Source organism: Amblyomma mixtum, chromosome 1 (assembly GCF_055824585.1).
Source record: "Amblyomma mixtum isolate Tamu chromosome 1, ASM5582458v1, whole genome shotgun sequence".
Classification (NCBI taxonomy): domain Eukaryota; kingdom Metazoa; phylum Arthropoda; class Arachnida; order Ixodida; family Ixodidae; genus Amblyomma; species Amblyomma mixtum.
In genome coordinates this window covers 169,223,231-169,240,002 of record NC_143012.1, presented here as the reverse complement: position 1 = coordinate 169,240,002, position 16,772 = coordinate 169,223,231, and the positions used below count along the sequence as shown (strand labels likewise).

At 43.6% G+C, this 16,772-nt stretch overlaps 1 protein-coding gene across 3 annotated transcripts; it reads right to left on the bottom strand.

Moving 5' to 3' along the window:
* Nucleotides 1-291: 291 nt before the first annotated feature.
* On the bottom strand, nt 292-16,434 carry LOC149369745 (uncharacterized). Of its 3 annotated transcripts, none has more exons than XM_089559357.1 (6): nt 16,129-16,434; nt 15,145-15,226; nt 14,501-14,575; nt 9,871-10,001; nt 4,167-4,275; nt 292-359 (listed from the first exon to the last, which is right to left on the bottom strand). In XM_089559357.1, exons 1-6 carry the CDS (start codon nt 16,142-16,144, stop codon nt 314-316), a joined length of 459 nt encoding a protein of 152 aa, XP_089415483.1. In that variant the 5' UTR covers nt 16,145-16,434; the 3' UTR covers nt 292-313. The 3 variants fall into 3 exon arrangements, with proteins under 3 accessions (XP_089415483.1, XP_089415486.1, XP_089415487.1); XM_089559360.1 differs by having other exon boundaries at nt 15,145-15,223; nt 16,129-16,433; XM_089559361.1 differs by having other exon boundaries at nt 292-364; nt 16,129-16,428.
* Nucleotides 16,435-16,772: the final 338 nt, after the last annotated feature.

Here is a 16,772-nt window from a genome sequence, read left to right as displayed (position 1 = left end):
GTCGTACTTCTGTAGTCTGTCTTCTGTAGTGTAGTATTTCTGTAGTCTGTCTTCTGTAGTGTAGTATTTCTGTAGTGTAGTATTTCTGTAGTCTGTCTTCTGTAGTGACGTAATTCTTTAGTGTCGTATCTCTGTAGTCTGCCTTCTGTAGTGCATTTGTGTAGTGTGTTGTATTCCTGTAGTCATTACCAAGTACGCTTTATTTGTCAATTAATATGCAGCTACAGAGCAGCAGTCTGACTGAACATTCGATGCATTCCTGCAGTACAGCCAGGTATAAAAACGCCTCACTTGGAGCAAATCGACTATTTATTTACATATATACAGAATTTTTCTTCAGCAGGTCTCTCTTGTTCAGACTGTCCTAGGTGAAGAAAAAGAACAGTGATATATATAGTATGCATACACAACAAATACATGCAAATGTTACAAAAGTCATACAGTGGAATCTTGATTATGCATTCCCCTTTCATGCAACGATCCACATTTAACATCAAATTGGCACGGGCCCGACGTAAACCCATAGGAATAATGCATTAAAGCCTCAATTATATAACTGAAGAATATGCACACGCCGCTTCATACGATGGCTGGCGGGAACCGTCCGGAATGGGAGAGACATTGGCATGCAGAGCACTTTACTGACAGAAGTGACGTCAACCAAGCTGTTTCCAGATAGAAATCAAGATGCAGACGTGCATGCAACGTGTGACCAAGTGCATCATGGCCTGTAATGACTGTTCTGCCAACGGCTCAGAATGAGTCCGTGCATGCAACCCGCATCTATCAGTGCGAGGCTGTCCGCCTGGCCCGTTTTTCCGCGCGCTTCACTTACGAAGACGTTGCGGGAATAAAAACTGCACGTTCATACCACCATAAAGTTATTGTAGAGGCGGTAAAAAGAGTAGACATTTCTGTGATCGCTGGTGGTTAGTTCAAAAGCGCTTCTCGCTACACCTTGAGTAAAGCACATGTTAGGCCTACAACACCAAGCAAGCGGTGTACTGTCAGCCGGCAGAACGCACATCACTGCAGAAATCGTGCCAAAGGTGGACATTGCGCTTTCTTTTTTCCTTTAAGATACGAATTCTTAGTACAACATGAACTGGTGGGCGGGTTGGTCTGACATATCTTAGCGAAGCAGCGCAACGGCACAAGGCCAAGGGAAGAAGGGGACAAACAGCGCTGAACTGACAACTAATGTTTATTCCGGATGCTAACAGCATATATATACTCTTTTGCACCTTAGAAAAAACAAAGAAACAGAGAGCAGCAGAAAGTATCAATCCCAGTCATTGTGCGCATGCAGCTGTATCGCGTGTACATCAATCATTTGAAATCAGGAAGTTGTGCTCTTTCACCGAGATGGCAACGGAAGGAGTGCTGATACAATTCACACCCAGCTTCATGATCTCAGATGCCTCAATAATCTCTCGTGTAAGCTTATCCTTGTGTTTGGTAACAACTTGGCTGTTTTTGAATTCTGGGTAACATGAACAGTCACGACAGTGAGTACCCATGTGGCGGGCCGCGTTCTTGACATTGTTTGCGTGCTCTTTAAGTCTTTCATTAAGACACCGGCCAGTTTGGCCGATGTATTACCCACCACACTTCAATGGGACTGAGTACACCACGTTGTCTTGGCATGGCACATACTTCATCCTGTGGTTTTTCTTGCAATTATGACCAGATTCTGATCTTTTATCCGGGCGATTAACTCTCGCACACAAGCCACTCAGTCTGACAGGAGCCGAAAAAACAACATCTACTCCAGCTTTTTTGCCTATTCTCTTCAAATTGTGGGACACAATATGAACATAAGGTATTACTGCCAGATTTTTTTGCTTGGAATGGGGGACAGCTTTGCCCTCCTTCAGCTCTTTCAATATCCCTTCTGCTACTGATGCCAGAATATGAAGGGGGTATTTTGCGTCTCTTAGCCTATCAATCTGATTGGAGAAACTAAATTCAAACTTGTGTGGGCAGGATTTTTGCATGGCATTTTGAAAGCATGACGCCACAATGCCTCTTTTAACAAGCTTCGAATGGGCTGAGCTGTATGGAAGTAAGGGCTTTTTACCCCTAGGATCAAATGCCCAGCATACATGGAAATCAGTAAAATATAAGGTCAGATCAAGGAACTTAATGCGATCATTCACAGCCACTTCATGCGTAATTTCCAGCGGCGAAAGCACTTCACAGAATATCGCGCACAGGTCATTCACTTCCGCAGCGAAGCTAGCCTGGTCACAATCTAGTAATATTAGGTAATCATCTACATATCGGAACACTCTTGCAACTGTTGAGCTCATGAGTGATTGTTCGAGTGCCCTGTCAAGCTTAGCAAGGAACATGTCACTTAGCAATGGAGCGATGCAAGATCCTATGCAGATCCCATTCTTTTGAACTGTGGCACTCGAACAATCACTCATGAGCTCAACAGTTGCAAGAGTGTTCCGATATGTAGATGATTACCTAATTTTACTAGATTGTGACCCGGCTAGCTTCGCTGCGGAAGTGAATGACCTGTGCGCGATATTCTGTGAAGTGCTTTCGCCGCTGGAAATTACGCATGAAGTGACTGTGAATGATCGCATTAAGTTCCTTGATCTGACCTTATATTTTACTGATTTCCATGAATGCTGGGCATTTGATCCTAGGGGTAAAAAGCCCTTACTTCCATACAGCTCAGCCCATTCGAAGCTTGTTAAAAGAGGCATTGTGGCGTCATGCTTTCAAAATGCCATGCAAAAATCCTGCCCACACAAGTTTGAATTTAGTTTCTCCAATCAGGTTGATAGGCTAACAGACGCAAAATACCCCCTTCATATTCTGGCATCAGTAGCTTAAGGGATATTGAAAAAGCTGTAGGAGGGCAAAGCTGTCCCCCATTCCAAGCAAAAAAATCTGGCAGTAATACCTTATGTTCATGTTGTGTCCCACAATTTGAAGAGAATAGGCAAAAAGGCTGGAGTAGATGTTGTTTTTTCGGCTCCTGTCAGACTGAGTGGCTTGTGTGCGAGAGTTAATCGCCCGGATAAAAGATCGGAATCTGGTCATAATTGCAAGAAAAACCACAGGATGAAGTATGTGCCATGCCAAGACAACGTGGTGTACTCAGTCCCGTTAAAGTGTGGTGGGTCATACATCGGCCAAACTGGCCGGTGTCTTAATGTGAAAGACTTAAAGAGCACGCAAACAATGTCAAGAACACGGCCCGCCACATAGGTACTCACTGTCGTGACTGTTCATGTTACCCAGAATTCAAAAACAGCCAAGTTGTTACCAAACACAAGGATAAGCTTACACGAGAGATTATTCAGGCATCTGAGATCATGAAGCTGGGTGCGAATTGTATCAGCACTCCTTCCGTTGCCATCTCGGTGAAAGAGCACAACTTCCTGATTTCAAATGATCGATGTACACGCGATATAGCTGCATGCGCATAATGACTGGGATTGATACTTTCTGCTGCTCTCTGTTTCTTTGTTTTTTCTAAGGTGCAAAAGAGTATATATATGCTGTTAGCATCCGGAATAAACATTTGTTGTCAGTTCAGCGCTGTTTTTGTCCCCTTCTTCCCTTGGCCTTGTGCCGTTGCGCTGCTTCACTAAGAGATTCTTAGTACAGATACTGCTACCTGCTTCTGCGTAGTGACAGCGGTTTTAGAGAAAGTTTGAACAGAAAGACATGTCGCTGGCATGGCCGTATACTGTGCACTGCACATCTCCGAAGGGTTGTAGTAGTCATATTCCTGGCGCGTCGTTCATATTTTTTCGAGATTCATCCGACATCTACTTAATGTGCAGGAACAGAGCGCTCGCCTGCCTTGTCTAAAGCCGCCTCTTCCACGCTGAAAAGCCTGGCTGCGTGCGGTCTCAGAACAGTCTGCTAATGTGGTCCATAAGTGCTGTTAACAGTCTGGTTCATAAATATAATCTTCTGTGCGTCATCTCAGTAGCAGACTATCCTTAAGCAGAACTTGGGTAAAGCAGTATCTCACTATAGTAGCAAATTCCAGTGCGATTTGCAGGTTATTCCAGTGCCTAAGTGTACCATACAGACAGTTAGGAAATACAGTCAAGTTACGAGTTTTGTAAGCACATGAGCTTACCCAATCTATTCATGCATATAACAAGAGACTATTGGCTTGAACAGATATTTACCGCCGCAGGCCACAGCACTTCTGTGCCAGGTAGCGCGTCACCTTCTTGTGGTACTTTTGGAGATCCTCAGCCGAGCAACCCTTCAGCTTCAAATAGTGCCAGAAGGAATCTGCACAGATGGGGTAATAAGTAATGTTAGTGTGGTTGAATATAAAAAATGAGCAGATCGAATAATGAGCATTAATACACCTAAAATAGGCTGTCAGTTCGAATCCGTGCTGCAAGAAAGGCTCTAACTTAACTAGTAAGTTTATGCTGCACGACAGGCTGAATCGTATGACACCATCTGGTACATTCATGCCAAACGGTTCACCCACTAATTTTACAGGAATGTCGTGACTAAGCAGCCAGACTTTAATGCCTGCCAGACAGATATACATATACTGATCGATATAGTTTAGTTTCGAGCTGTGGTGCTCGAGCATCACACTGCCACCTGCTATTATTTTATTCCGTTATCTAACCACCTCGGCTCCCATGGCAACTACTGGGATACACTGCTGCATTGGAGGCTGCCAACTTGGGTTCTATCCGTGGAATCAGCACAACTCAGGCTCAAAACGCAACCAGGCTGAGAACGCAACGCAATGCTCTAAAATTACTACCTCGGGCTAATAGCTCTGGGAGCTAAGCTTCACACACTGGTGCATAATATTATACTTCAGATACACCCAGCAAAGCAGTAGAGAGAAAAGCCCTTTGATGAATAACAAAATTTAGCTGGAGTTTAAAAACCCACTTGCACTCTGCGTAGGTTTGGGACTTGGGGGAAAAAGAGAGGTGCAGGAAATTGCAAAGGTTTTCAAGCAATTTCAACAAAATTTCAAAAATTATACAGCCCCTGAATTAGGGATGGCATACATCAAAGTGGTGACAAATGGAGTGACAAAGTTCCTTACACAGTGTGTGCACTGATGAGGAATGAGGAGGATTTGGTGTTTAACTGGAAGATTAACAGCAAATAAAGTTTATTGCGCATATCTGCTGCCTATGAAAGGCTAACCGCCGAATTCAGAAGTGCGCCTCAACTCGTTACTCCGTCTCCACTCTGTGGAGTGGAGAAAACAACTGCTCTTCCATTTGATGGGCAGTTAGGATTGAAGAATGCCACTCGGCATTTCTTCAGACAAGGAGCTGCTCTAGAGACCTTCTTCCAACTGCCGTCCCTCGAGGAAGCATGAAAGGCTAATGATGATGAGAATAAGGCGAAAAATTGCCTTTGGCTACAAAAAAGCATGGCATGGCTATTATGTGTCTGTTTTATCACGCTGCACCACCTTAAGAACACAAAGAACCTCACCGTTTATTAGCCTAGTAAAACATCTTTTGCAAGCTGCCTGACGAAAGCAACAGAGAAAAACTACCGGAAACGCTTGCACATCTGGCAACCTTTGCTACCAATGATGTAGCGTCTATGTAGGCATTTACGAATGGTGTAAAAACTGCCGTTCGTCAACTTGTGGGAGGTTTCGCTGGCCTGCAGAGGCCAGCGGCGAAGCTGAGAAGTACCAAAATGGGTTTGGATTTATGGGGTTTAATGTCCCAAGTGACTCAGGCTATGAGGGATGCCATAGTGAAGGGCTCTGATAATTTCATCCACATGGGGTTCTTTCACGTGCACTGACATCGCACAGTACACAAGCTTCCAGCATTTTGTCTCCATCAGAATGCGACTGCCGCGGCCAGGATCGATCCTGTGTCTTTGAAGTCAACAGCTGAGCACCGCAACCCCTGAGACTGCTTCATCATCAAATTATACATTACATAAATGACACTGCATCACAGAAAAGGACTAACAGTCATGGCCAAACTGTAGTTACAGCCAAAAGTTGGCACCGTGAACCTGCTCCCCACATCCAAAAGCTTAGACAGCTTCAGCCAACACACAGGAATCAGATTGTCTCCCAAACCCCATGACACTGCCTCCCAAAAGAAGGTGGCAGTCAATAAGTGGGCAACAAAAAAGTAAACTGTGGGTAACAACTTGAACGTCTTGCATCACGCTACAAGGTGATGTGAAATTTGAGGAAAGGCCCCAAGAAGCACATAATTTTTAGATTTTCAGAGCACTCTTAGCCCTTTAAATGCCAAAAGTTTTCCTAAAAAACATGCCAGAAACTTTAAGCAATCAATTTTTTTGTGTACATTATTCTTGAAGCCACTTCATTGCATACACATGGGTAGCTGCAGAGCAGTCAGCTCAATGCACCGATTGTGGTTGACAGCACTCAGACATACAGACAAGGGACAGAAACAAAAAAGATGATGGCACAGGCACTGAACTTAAAACTTTTCCCAGAACTGCCGACATACTGCATAAATACCCACACCACAGGCACCAACACGCAGCGATTTATGCACTCGTGGTAACAAGAAGTGGTATGAGAAGTAGTGGAAAAACAACAAAAGCTAGAAGCAAAAACCAGAGGACACAGCACAGGATAAAACCAGAACAAGGTGAGAGAAAAATTTATAAGCAAGTCATTTTTAAAAGACTGCCAAAAGTGGATAGGTTTGACCGAAAGAATATTTAAGAACTGGTCTGATAAAATGGAACTAAAAAACCTTATACACAAACACAGACCAAGCGCAGTGAAAAAAAAATGAAGGAGAAATGGCAAGAAAAAACACGCAATAGAAGCAAAATGGCGATTGGGTAAGCAAACGAGAATTAAGCAACAAGCGAAGGTGAAGTGTGCTAAAAATTAAAAGGATAAAAGGGGAATAAAAACGCGCATGAGCCACAAAGGTGAAGCCAACAATTAAGATGGTTAAAAGTGGAAGATGACGTACAGTGAAGCCGAGAGATAAAATATAAAAAAGTGAAATTCAATAACCAGTATGAAGGCAAAAATCAAGGAAAAACACCAAAAGAGGGAAGTTGGCAGAAGAGGCAAGGCATGTAACACACATGTAGAACCAGGGCTAGATCAAGTACGTCCACAAAGAAAGGCAATCCTCCGAGTGAAACCAAGCGTGTTCTTTACATTCACCCCGGAGCCTGAAAATCTCTGCGGCTTCCACCATTGCATTGCGTCAGCTTATTACGGGGCTCTATTAACACAGTGGCTTTCTCGAACTTTGGGCAGCATGGCTTTTTTGCGTCCCATTATCAGCAGTGGACTTGCAGGTACCTAAGAGATGTACCCGATAAATCAGTGCAATGCTCTCTTAGCCTTCCATTGATGCCAATGTATACCTTGCAGCAAGAAAAAGGGATTGAGAAAGCACTTCTTGTGCATGCCACTAAGGGTTTCTGTGCAATGCAGTGCAGCCTGTTTCTTTTTTCTTTTTCATTGACGATTCTAGAGAGGTGTGATAGGTGATGGGGGGGGTGGCGGCAGCAAAAAAAGCATCTACTCTATCTCTCGAATTTTCTAAAGGTAAATTTCACAGAACCTTAAGAAAGTCGGAGAGAAAGCAGGAGTAGACATTGCCTTTTCTGACCCCCTAGCACCTATTGCAGTTGCGGAATCCTAAATGAAAAAAAAAGACGCTGCACCACGCAGCACAGAAAACCCTTAGCGCCATGCGCGGAGGGCATTTAATCAATCCTTTTGTCTTGCGGCAAGGTATACATTGGCATCAATGAAAGGATAAGGGAGCATAAGATTGATTTATCGGGTACATTTCTCGGGAATCTGCCAGTCGGAAAGAGCAAAACCACAAAACTATCACACAGAGGCAGGTGACAACACAAGGCCGTACTGACAACTGAAAATTTATTGAACAGCAGTGCTTATGTAGACAAGTCACGTGTGTAATCTGCAAACAATCGTAAAGAGGCAAAAAAATTCAATGGCAACCATAGAGCTGAGCAAATATGACAATCACCTGCTCAAAAACGAAACAAAAACAACCGGGGGAAACACAGACAGAAACGCTAATTTTCCTGAAAAATGAACACAGTAGGCGTGCTGACACACTTATCTGGCTCTGACCTCAAGATGGCAACAGCCTCGACAATTTCTCTTTCCAACTGCTTCTTTCTTCATCCAATAATCTGTGTGCAGTTCAGTTTGGGATAGCAGTCTACAATGAGACAGTGAGTGGGGCGGCAAATGCCTCCGGGTCTACTCAAGGAACACGCATGCTCTTGCAAACAAATGTGTAAACATCTACCACTTTGGACGATATAAAACTGGCCACAGCTGAGGGGAATCTCGTACAACATGCCCGTTGGCGGTACTTTTTGAATGCCTCATGCCATGTGCAACGGGGGTGGTGTACACGATTCCTCTCAGCTGTGGTCGATTTTATACCGGCCAAATTGGTAGATGGTGAAACACTCCCTTGCAAGAGTATTAGCATTCCTTGGGTAGGCCCGGACGACCTTGCCTGCCTGTCCACTGTCCCAGTTGTAAAGACTGTTAACCTAAACTGAACTGCACATTATTATTGGATGAATAAAGGGCCAGTTGGAAAGAAATTCTCAAGGCTGTTGCCATCCTGAGGTCGAAGCCAGATAGGTGGGATAGCACGCCTTCTGTGTCCATTTTTCAGAAAGAATTGGAATTTGTTTCCCTCCCTAGGTTGTTTTTGCAATGATTGTTTGCAGATTACATGCGCAACTGATCCATATGAGCACTCATTTCTTCAATAAATGTTCAGTTGTCGTACCGCCTTGTGTTTTGCCTGCCTTTGTCCCATTCTGTTTTGCGGTTTTTCTAACGATTTCCAACCAACTGGCCTACAAGCACGTCCTAAATCTGCAAGTCCATTGCCAAAACTGTGACCGAAAAAAGCCATGCCACCCATGTTCGAAAAAGTGCCATTGTGTTAAAAAAGCACCAGAATAAGCCGACATGACGAACTGGTGGGAGCCGCCGGGATTTTGAGGCTCGAGGATTAATGGGCAAGAACACCCTCAGAAAAAAAGATTGCCTTTCTTCAGGATGTTTGACCTAGCCCTGGTTTTAAAAACATCTGGCATGCCTTGACTTTTCTGCCAACTCCTCTATTTTCGCGTTTTTGTTTGCTTTTATCTTTAATACTAATTGAATTTCATATTTTGATATTTTATCTCTCTCGTTTTTACAGTAGCTCATCTTCCTCCTGTAGCCATGTTAATTCTTGGCTTCACCTTTGTTGCTCATGTGCATTTATTCCCCTTTTATTCTTTCAGTTTTTAGCTCACTTCACCTTTGTAGACCAATTCTTGTTTGCTTGCCCAATCACCCTTTTCTTTTCATGGCATGTTTTTTCTTGCCATTTTACTTTTATTTCACTGCCCTTGATCTGTGTTTGCGTGTAGTGTTTTAGTTCCGTGTTATCAGACCAGTACTTGAAAATTTTGGTCAAACCGTTCCACTGTTTCACGTGCTGGTGGTCTTAAAAATGACTTGCTTAAAACTATTCCTTTAACCATGTTATGGTTTCATCCTTCCCTGCTCTATAGTCTTGGTTTCTGTTTCTAGTTTGTGTTGTTTTCCCACTATTGGCCATATCACTTACTGTTGCCACGAGTGCATAAAATTGCCACCTGTTGGCGCCTGTGTTTTGGTTATATATGCAGTGTTTCGGTGATTCTGGAATAAATCTGTAGTCAGCACCTGTGCCCTCATATTTTTTCTTTCTGACCCCAGTCTGTGTTTCTAAGCTCTGTCAACCACAAAGGATCAGACCAACTAGACCGACAGCTTGTCCTATTCAAGCTCAATGCGTACTTTTCAAAGAAATGCTATGGCGAAAACACTGTACTTACAGTAAAGCCTGCTTGACTGAGCGAATACCACTGGCAATTCGCAAATTCCCAGCCTGCTCCTGATTGCTGGCTCAAGCCGCACGCAACTCTGTGGCTTGCACGACTTCCACGCAACTCTTGGTCCCTTGAAACTGAAACATAGAGGGATGAGTGAGAGATATCAGATTTGATATGCTTGTATTGCTGCAATGACTAAGAAAAAACGATATTTTCCATAAGAACAATTATTATTTCACACTAGCTTCGCAGAGTAAACCTCGTTTATCACGACCTCGTTAACACTGACATACTGCACAGTCCCAGCCTGACTGCATCTAGTTCTATGGTGTCATATGCTTGTTAGCTATGAGCCCTTGGCCTTGCACCGGTTAATACAGACAACCACGGAATGGGCAATCAGCTCCGACCTTTTGAGTCATAGATACTCACAAGCTCAGTGGTCCCAGGGGTTCTAGAAATATTGGCAAGGCGACACAGTAACAAGCATTCCGCACCACTTGCTCTCGCTTCATTGCAAAAAAACTCTCACAGCAGACCTGTCCTCCATTTTGCAGTGTGAAAATAATCAAATTCAAAGCATGCACACAAAATGTGGACCTCTCTTCGAACAGAGCTTCAGAAATACGGGTATAATTATTGTAATTAAACCTACCTGCAGTTTTCAATTTATCCTAAAATTTTATGCAACTCGACAAGCAATAAGCATTAAAAAGGAATTAAAATAGCCAGCACTGTTTAAACAATATAGCTACGAAGAAATACGAGACGTATCCACTACTCTCCAGTGGTTCTTTAGCTTCATGCATTATCAATCTACACTTTCTTACAGGCACATTTGCACGCGAAACTTGGGTTTAACCCAATCTTGATGAATCTTTCTGGAATGCAACAATCAGGAGAAACCAGTTTTACTCAAAAACAAAGGGCCCTATACAATGCATCACAAGGCCGGCTAGGCGCACTCAAGACTACAGCCCCTTCCACAAGTCTCCAATTTGCCTGTCCTCTACAAGCTGCAGGATCCCTGTCCACTGCTTGTCGAATTTCGCTATCCCGCCTTGCTAGTTCTCCCACTGCCCTTCTCAAACTCTTGGAATTCTGTTGCTCTAGCAGATCATCAGCTATTGTATTATTTTTTGTTTTAGCACTACACACTCCATGCCAACAATGCTGGATAATGTACTTTAAATAGGTTTGTAGAGCGTGCAATTGGCTTGCAGCTTGACGAATAGGTGAGAAAAAAACGCGGAGCCTGACAAATAGGTGTGAAAAAAACGTGGGTTATTTGGAAGAAATGGGCTTGGGCAGGAGATGTAATGCAAAGGCAAGATAACCAGTGGTCCTTAAGAGTGATAGAGTGGATTCCAAGAGAAGGCAAACGTAGCAGGGGGCAGCAGAAAGTTAGGCGGGCGGATGAGATTAAGAAGTTTGTGGGGATACGGTGGCCACAACTGGCGAAGGACAGGGTTAATTGGAGAGACATGGGAGAGGCCTCTGCCCTGCATTGGGTGTTAGACTGATGATGATGACAACCTGGTGAATTTGCCTCGCAACAACCGCTGCAGCCTGATATTTTGTACAGCAGCACAATGGCCTTCATTTTTTGAGTGGTGAAGTATTCAAATAGCATTTTGTTTCAACCATGAGTGTAAAGGGAAAACATTTTATGTTGCACAAAATGAAGGAATTACATGCATACTGGGCTTTGGAAGAATGCCCTGTGGACATTACAAAACACTGCCATCCTTGCTTTATCTCTGCCAGGTAACAAAATTCATTATTCTCCAAATACTTTGGACAAAGACAAGCTGCCGTGCACTCATTCGAGCTCAGTGGACTTTCCCTCAAACCAATCTTCAGTAAATAATATCAGGATTAGGCAAAAGTAACTGTAGTGTATTTCAGTGAGTCAGTGCCTTTTACAGAAAGTTTTGGAAACAGAAAAGTTTATGAGCTTTGTGAGCACATGATTGCCCAATCTATTTACATAGTCAAATGGGAAATTTGCCTTCCTATTCAATTTATGCACATTCAAACAATATTTACCGCTGTAGGCCACATAAGTTCTGTACCAGGTAGCACATGCCAAAAAAAAAAGCCTTGATAGCGTAATAAGTAATGTGTGGTTGACTATAGAACTTAAAATCTAGGCCATATCTCTTGGATCTAATCTTGACATAATTCTGCATAATACTATACTGCAGATACAAAAAGCAAAGCAATAGAGAGAGACAGAGAAACTTTGCTAATGAAATGAACAAAATATTTACTTAAAATCACTGACCTGTTACTCAGCATGAGGGAGGAAATAAGAGGGAAAGACGAAGGAAAACAGGTGCAGAAAATTGTTAACGTTTAGAAAATAATAAATTTAAACAATTTTTGGAAATGATGTATCCATTACTTTACTTGGTTTTAAAGGGTTTAATGCCACAAAGCGGCGCAGGCTATACAGGGCGCTATTGTTTGGTTTGGTTTATGGGGTTTATCGTCCCAAAGCGACTGAGGCTATGAGAGACGCCGTAGTGGAGGGCTCCGGAAATTTCGACCACCTGGGGTTCTTTAACGTGCACTGACATCGCACAGTACACGGGCCTCTAGAATTTCTCCTCCAAAGAAATTCCAGCCGCCGCGGCCGGGATCGAACCCGCGTCTTTCGGGCCAGCAGCCGAGCACCATAGCCACTGAGCCACCGCGGCGGCAGGGCGCTATTGTAGAGGACTGGAAAATTCTTTAGGTGTGCTGACATCACACGGTACCTGGGCCTCTAGCATTTCGTCTCCATTGAAATGAGACTAGTACAGCTGGAATCAAAACTGGCTGGAATCGAACCTGCCTCTTCCGGGTCAGCAGCCAAGCACAATAACCACTCAGCCACCATGACGGCTCCCATTTGGGGTGACATGCATCAATGTGGTGACTGACGGGGCTGACAAAGTTCACTTCAGAGAGGGTGTGCATTGATGAGGTTATATAGTTCAATTCTCCCTGTGCCACATAATTAGACAGGTAAAAATTTATTATGAGCATATGCTGCCTATGGCAGGCCAAGAGATGTAAGACACAAAGCATATGTCCATAAAATGAAAGCAAGAACAGCACAATTTCCTGCTGTGAGTAACCGCTCCACTATCCAAAAGGGTAGCCAGCTTCTTTAAAAAATGTATGTCCTGCCTATGTCCATTTATGATTCCCGCTCAGATTTTAATTCGCATTTATTTCCAACCAACTCAGTTCTCTCCCAATCTCTTATCATTAACCCTATGATTTTCCTGAGTGGTTCACCGCACTGTTCTCAATTTTAAGCCCTTTGTAAAGTACCCCACTTTTCCCGACAGCTTAGCAAAGCAAAGCAGTTTAAAATTTCTTTTTGAGCATACTGCAAGGTGCTGCTCGTAACTTCTGAGTGCATGCCTAAGGCAATAAACCCCTTCCTTATTCTCCCAACCATTTCTTTCAAATGCTCTATATCTGTGCATGACCTGGCCGAGGTGTATTCTGTTTCGACTTCCAGTACCTTACTGCATTTCATAAAAAGGCCTCTTTCCTGATTATTAAGTATTGATTTAGCTCTCATTTTCACAGTGAGTATTGATGTCCTCAATCATTTGCAAGAATTCATCACTTATACTACAACTCACCATTAATACTACAATAACATGAAATCAAATATAACTGAGCGGTTCTCCATGAGTCTTCGCATTTCTTGAACCAACCTGCTGCTATGCAGAGAGGGTCACCTCGTCTAGCATCATCACATCTTGTTCAGGGTATGTGGGTTGTGCAAAGTAAACAACAGTTGATTTCAGGTCACTGCAGTCAAAGCTACAAAGTAGCTGGTGCAATGAAATGTTAGTTCTAAGAAGGTCTGCTCGTTTTTTTTTATGCAGGCCCAAGTGAACACAGGCTAAACTGCATGCTGTTTGATGTCAGTGCAGGATAAAGATCCCCAAATGGCCAAAATTATTCTGCAGCCCTCTGCTACGGCACCTCTTTTCTTCTTTAACTCCCTCCTTTATCCCTTCCCTTGCATCATTGTTCAGGTGCCTATCAAGATGTGAGACAGTTACTCTGTCACTTCCTTGGCTCAAAAACCAATTTTAAATTTTTCAAGGATACTTTCAAGAACGTAGAGGTACAAACTGTACAGTATAACCACATGCCACAGCAATAAACCAGCAATACATCTGCGCTGACAGGAGCTGGCCAAGTACGCTGCAAGGATGCTATGCCACGCAAGATTTGGTGTCATCATACAATGTTACTTTACTGACTGACATTTCAGTATACAAGCAAGAAATACCATTAAAGTATTATTGTACAGCACAACGTTTTTAAAAGATAAACGAACATTTTGGCCCTTTTAGAGGACACACATGCATAAAAGGCAACAGGTGTGGAATAGTCACTGCACCTGAAGCAGGCTTAACTTTATAGTAACAGCGCAGTGTCAAGAGCTACATGAGCGGCTATATTTCGTACAAATTTGCAGTTGATGTAATAAGCTGAGGTACTGCTGTAAAGTGCATGTAGAGTTCTGCATGCATTTTTAAACACAGCAAAGAGCCTATGTTGAAAATATTTTTCAAAACAGGCAGGTAAGGTATGCGTAACTGAAAAAGATAATTACCATGAATGGCTTGGAGGGATGGCACAGCTGAAGGCAGGAAGCACGCATGGCCCAGCAGATGCTGGCAGCTGGCAACTGCAGATAAATACGTCCCGACCAACAGCTGTCAGTGCCAGTGACAACGTCATGAATGACGACAAAACAAACTGTCGACTGCTTCAGAAACTAAAATAAGGCATTAATATAGGAACACAAAAAGCAATGAGGTGGCCCATGACAAAATAAATAAGGAGATTGTATGTGAAACACCCATACACATTCTTTGAGTACATTTACATGACTGTCATAACCACATTGAAAGATGAGCTGGCTGGAATACCGCTTTATTCTTATGCATGATGAAAAGAGCCCAACTATTCGAATATAGCATGCGCAGGCTTTAGTTAATTACTATTAGGGTGCCTTGCACCAGCGTCTAATGTATTCTTAAATTGAACATAGCACCCAGTCGACCAGTTTACCTTGCATAAACGAGAAGAGAAAATGCAAAAGACATGCATTCAATACCAAGGAGCCCGATCTCACGTCACAACTGAGCATGATACGAAAATTAGTAGTGCATTTAACAAATTGCACACAAATAAAAACAGCAAAACATTTGTCGAGTGGTAATGCAAGTAGGGGCAAGAGCAAAAAAAAAATACCGAAGAACACTGGTGAGTGAGGTGCAGGGAGGTCTGTGGGTAGGGTTCCGTGCCTGGGAACAGTTCCGAGCGCGGAGAACTGCTGCCGGCAGTCAACCAAGAATAAATAAGAGAAAGTGAAAATGAATAACAAACCATCACCAATTGCGAACGACCTGAAAGCGGGCCGCATAAGCGAGGCATACAGCAAAAAGCTTGAAATCCCAAATAAGTGTGCAGTTGCATCCCCAACAGTTCAGTGCCCTGAAGGAGAGGAAGCATGGACGCCTACAGTTCAGGGAAGACACAAGAACGACCTAACTGACATAATATTGCCAAATTCTGTTCCAATGGGGAAGCACAGATAAAAAGTTTACAAATGACTAGTACATATGCGCCAGCCTTCCACATGCGATCACTGTCTTCAAAATAATTTGCATGACGAATATTAAGAAGTAAGCACTGATCCGATGAGCACCAACACCGAGCAAAACCATCCGTCGTCTGTTCGCAGTTCGCCTAGCGCGTGTGCTTCATCGCGCAGCACTGCCGCTCATAATAATCTTCTAAATAGCACAAATCCATCCGATGGGTACCAGCCGCGAGCAAAATCACCCGTTGTCAGTTCCCTCGCCTGTTCTCAGCTGTCCACGCAAAAGCGCTCTCACCCGCGGCACTGATCGTCGTCTTCTACGCAGTACAAATCCATGCCAGTTGAATGTAGTAAACATTGTCTGTAGTTTTTCGCAGCGCTAGCAAGCGACCGCATAACTCTGTTGTGATCTCTGGTGGCATTTTTATTTACCACGGCACCTGAGTACTAAACGCAGACATAGACTATGAAGCAAGACTTGTCACGCAGGCTATACGTCCGTTCTTTTCAAGCAACGCATTATAGCTGAGGCAACCGCACGCAGACTGCCTCCACTGCCATCCCTATATAGCCGCACACTAATAACGCGTGTGAATACAGATCAGTAATAGAGAAGCGGTGACGGTACTCACCAATCATGCAGCTCATCCAGGCTTAGTAAAACCGCGCCGTCGTCTTCATTGCCTTTCCAGATGACAAGACGTCGTAGCGCCGCCTTTCTTCATGGCTTTGCCCGTCCAAACTCACCGATGTTGACTGGGCGTAATACTCGTCGTTGGCTTCCAAAACACACTTCTGTTCTTCACACATGTCCGCCGCACAAGCACTCAAACAATGCCATGAAAAGCCAAATAACACAAAACGTGAGGCAACGCACGCACTGACATGGCGCCGGCGCCAGCGGCTTTGCCCTTGTTTTTGCGTCGTTGAAAAACTGCAACTCAAATGCGCTTTCTTACTACTAATATTTAAATTATGTTCAGAAGAAAAATATTTCAATTTTTTAAAATTTATTTTTTCATTAAGTGCGAACATTAAAGCGCTTTTAAATACTTTTGTAGAAGCTGCGATCCTGTGATCCCATCACCCAGGGTGCCCCGGATGTTCTAGCAGACGACGGAGCAGACGACGGCGCAGACTACGCTGTTGACGGAATGAAATTTCGTTTGCTGCCAGCTAAAATCTCTTAATTGCGACAAAACGGGCAAAGAAATGCACCGTACCTCAAGCTGGTGCATATCAAGGATATGTTGGACGTGAGCGGTAGGACTGAGAG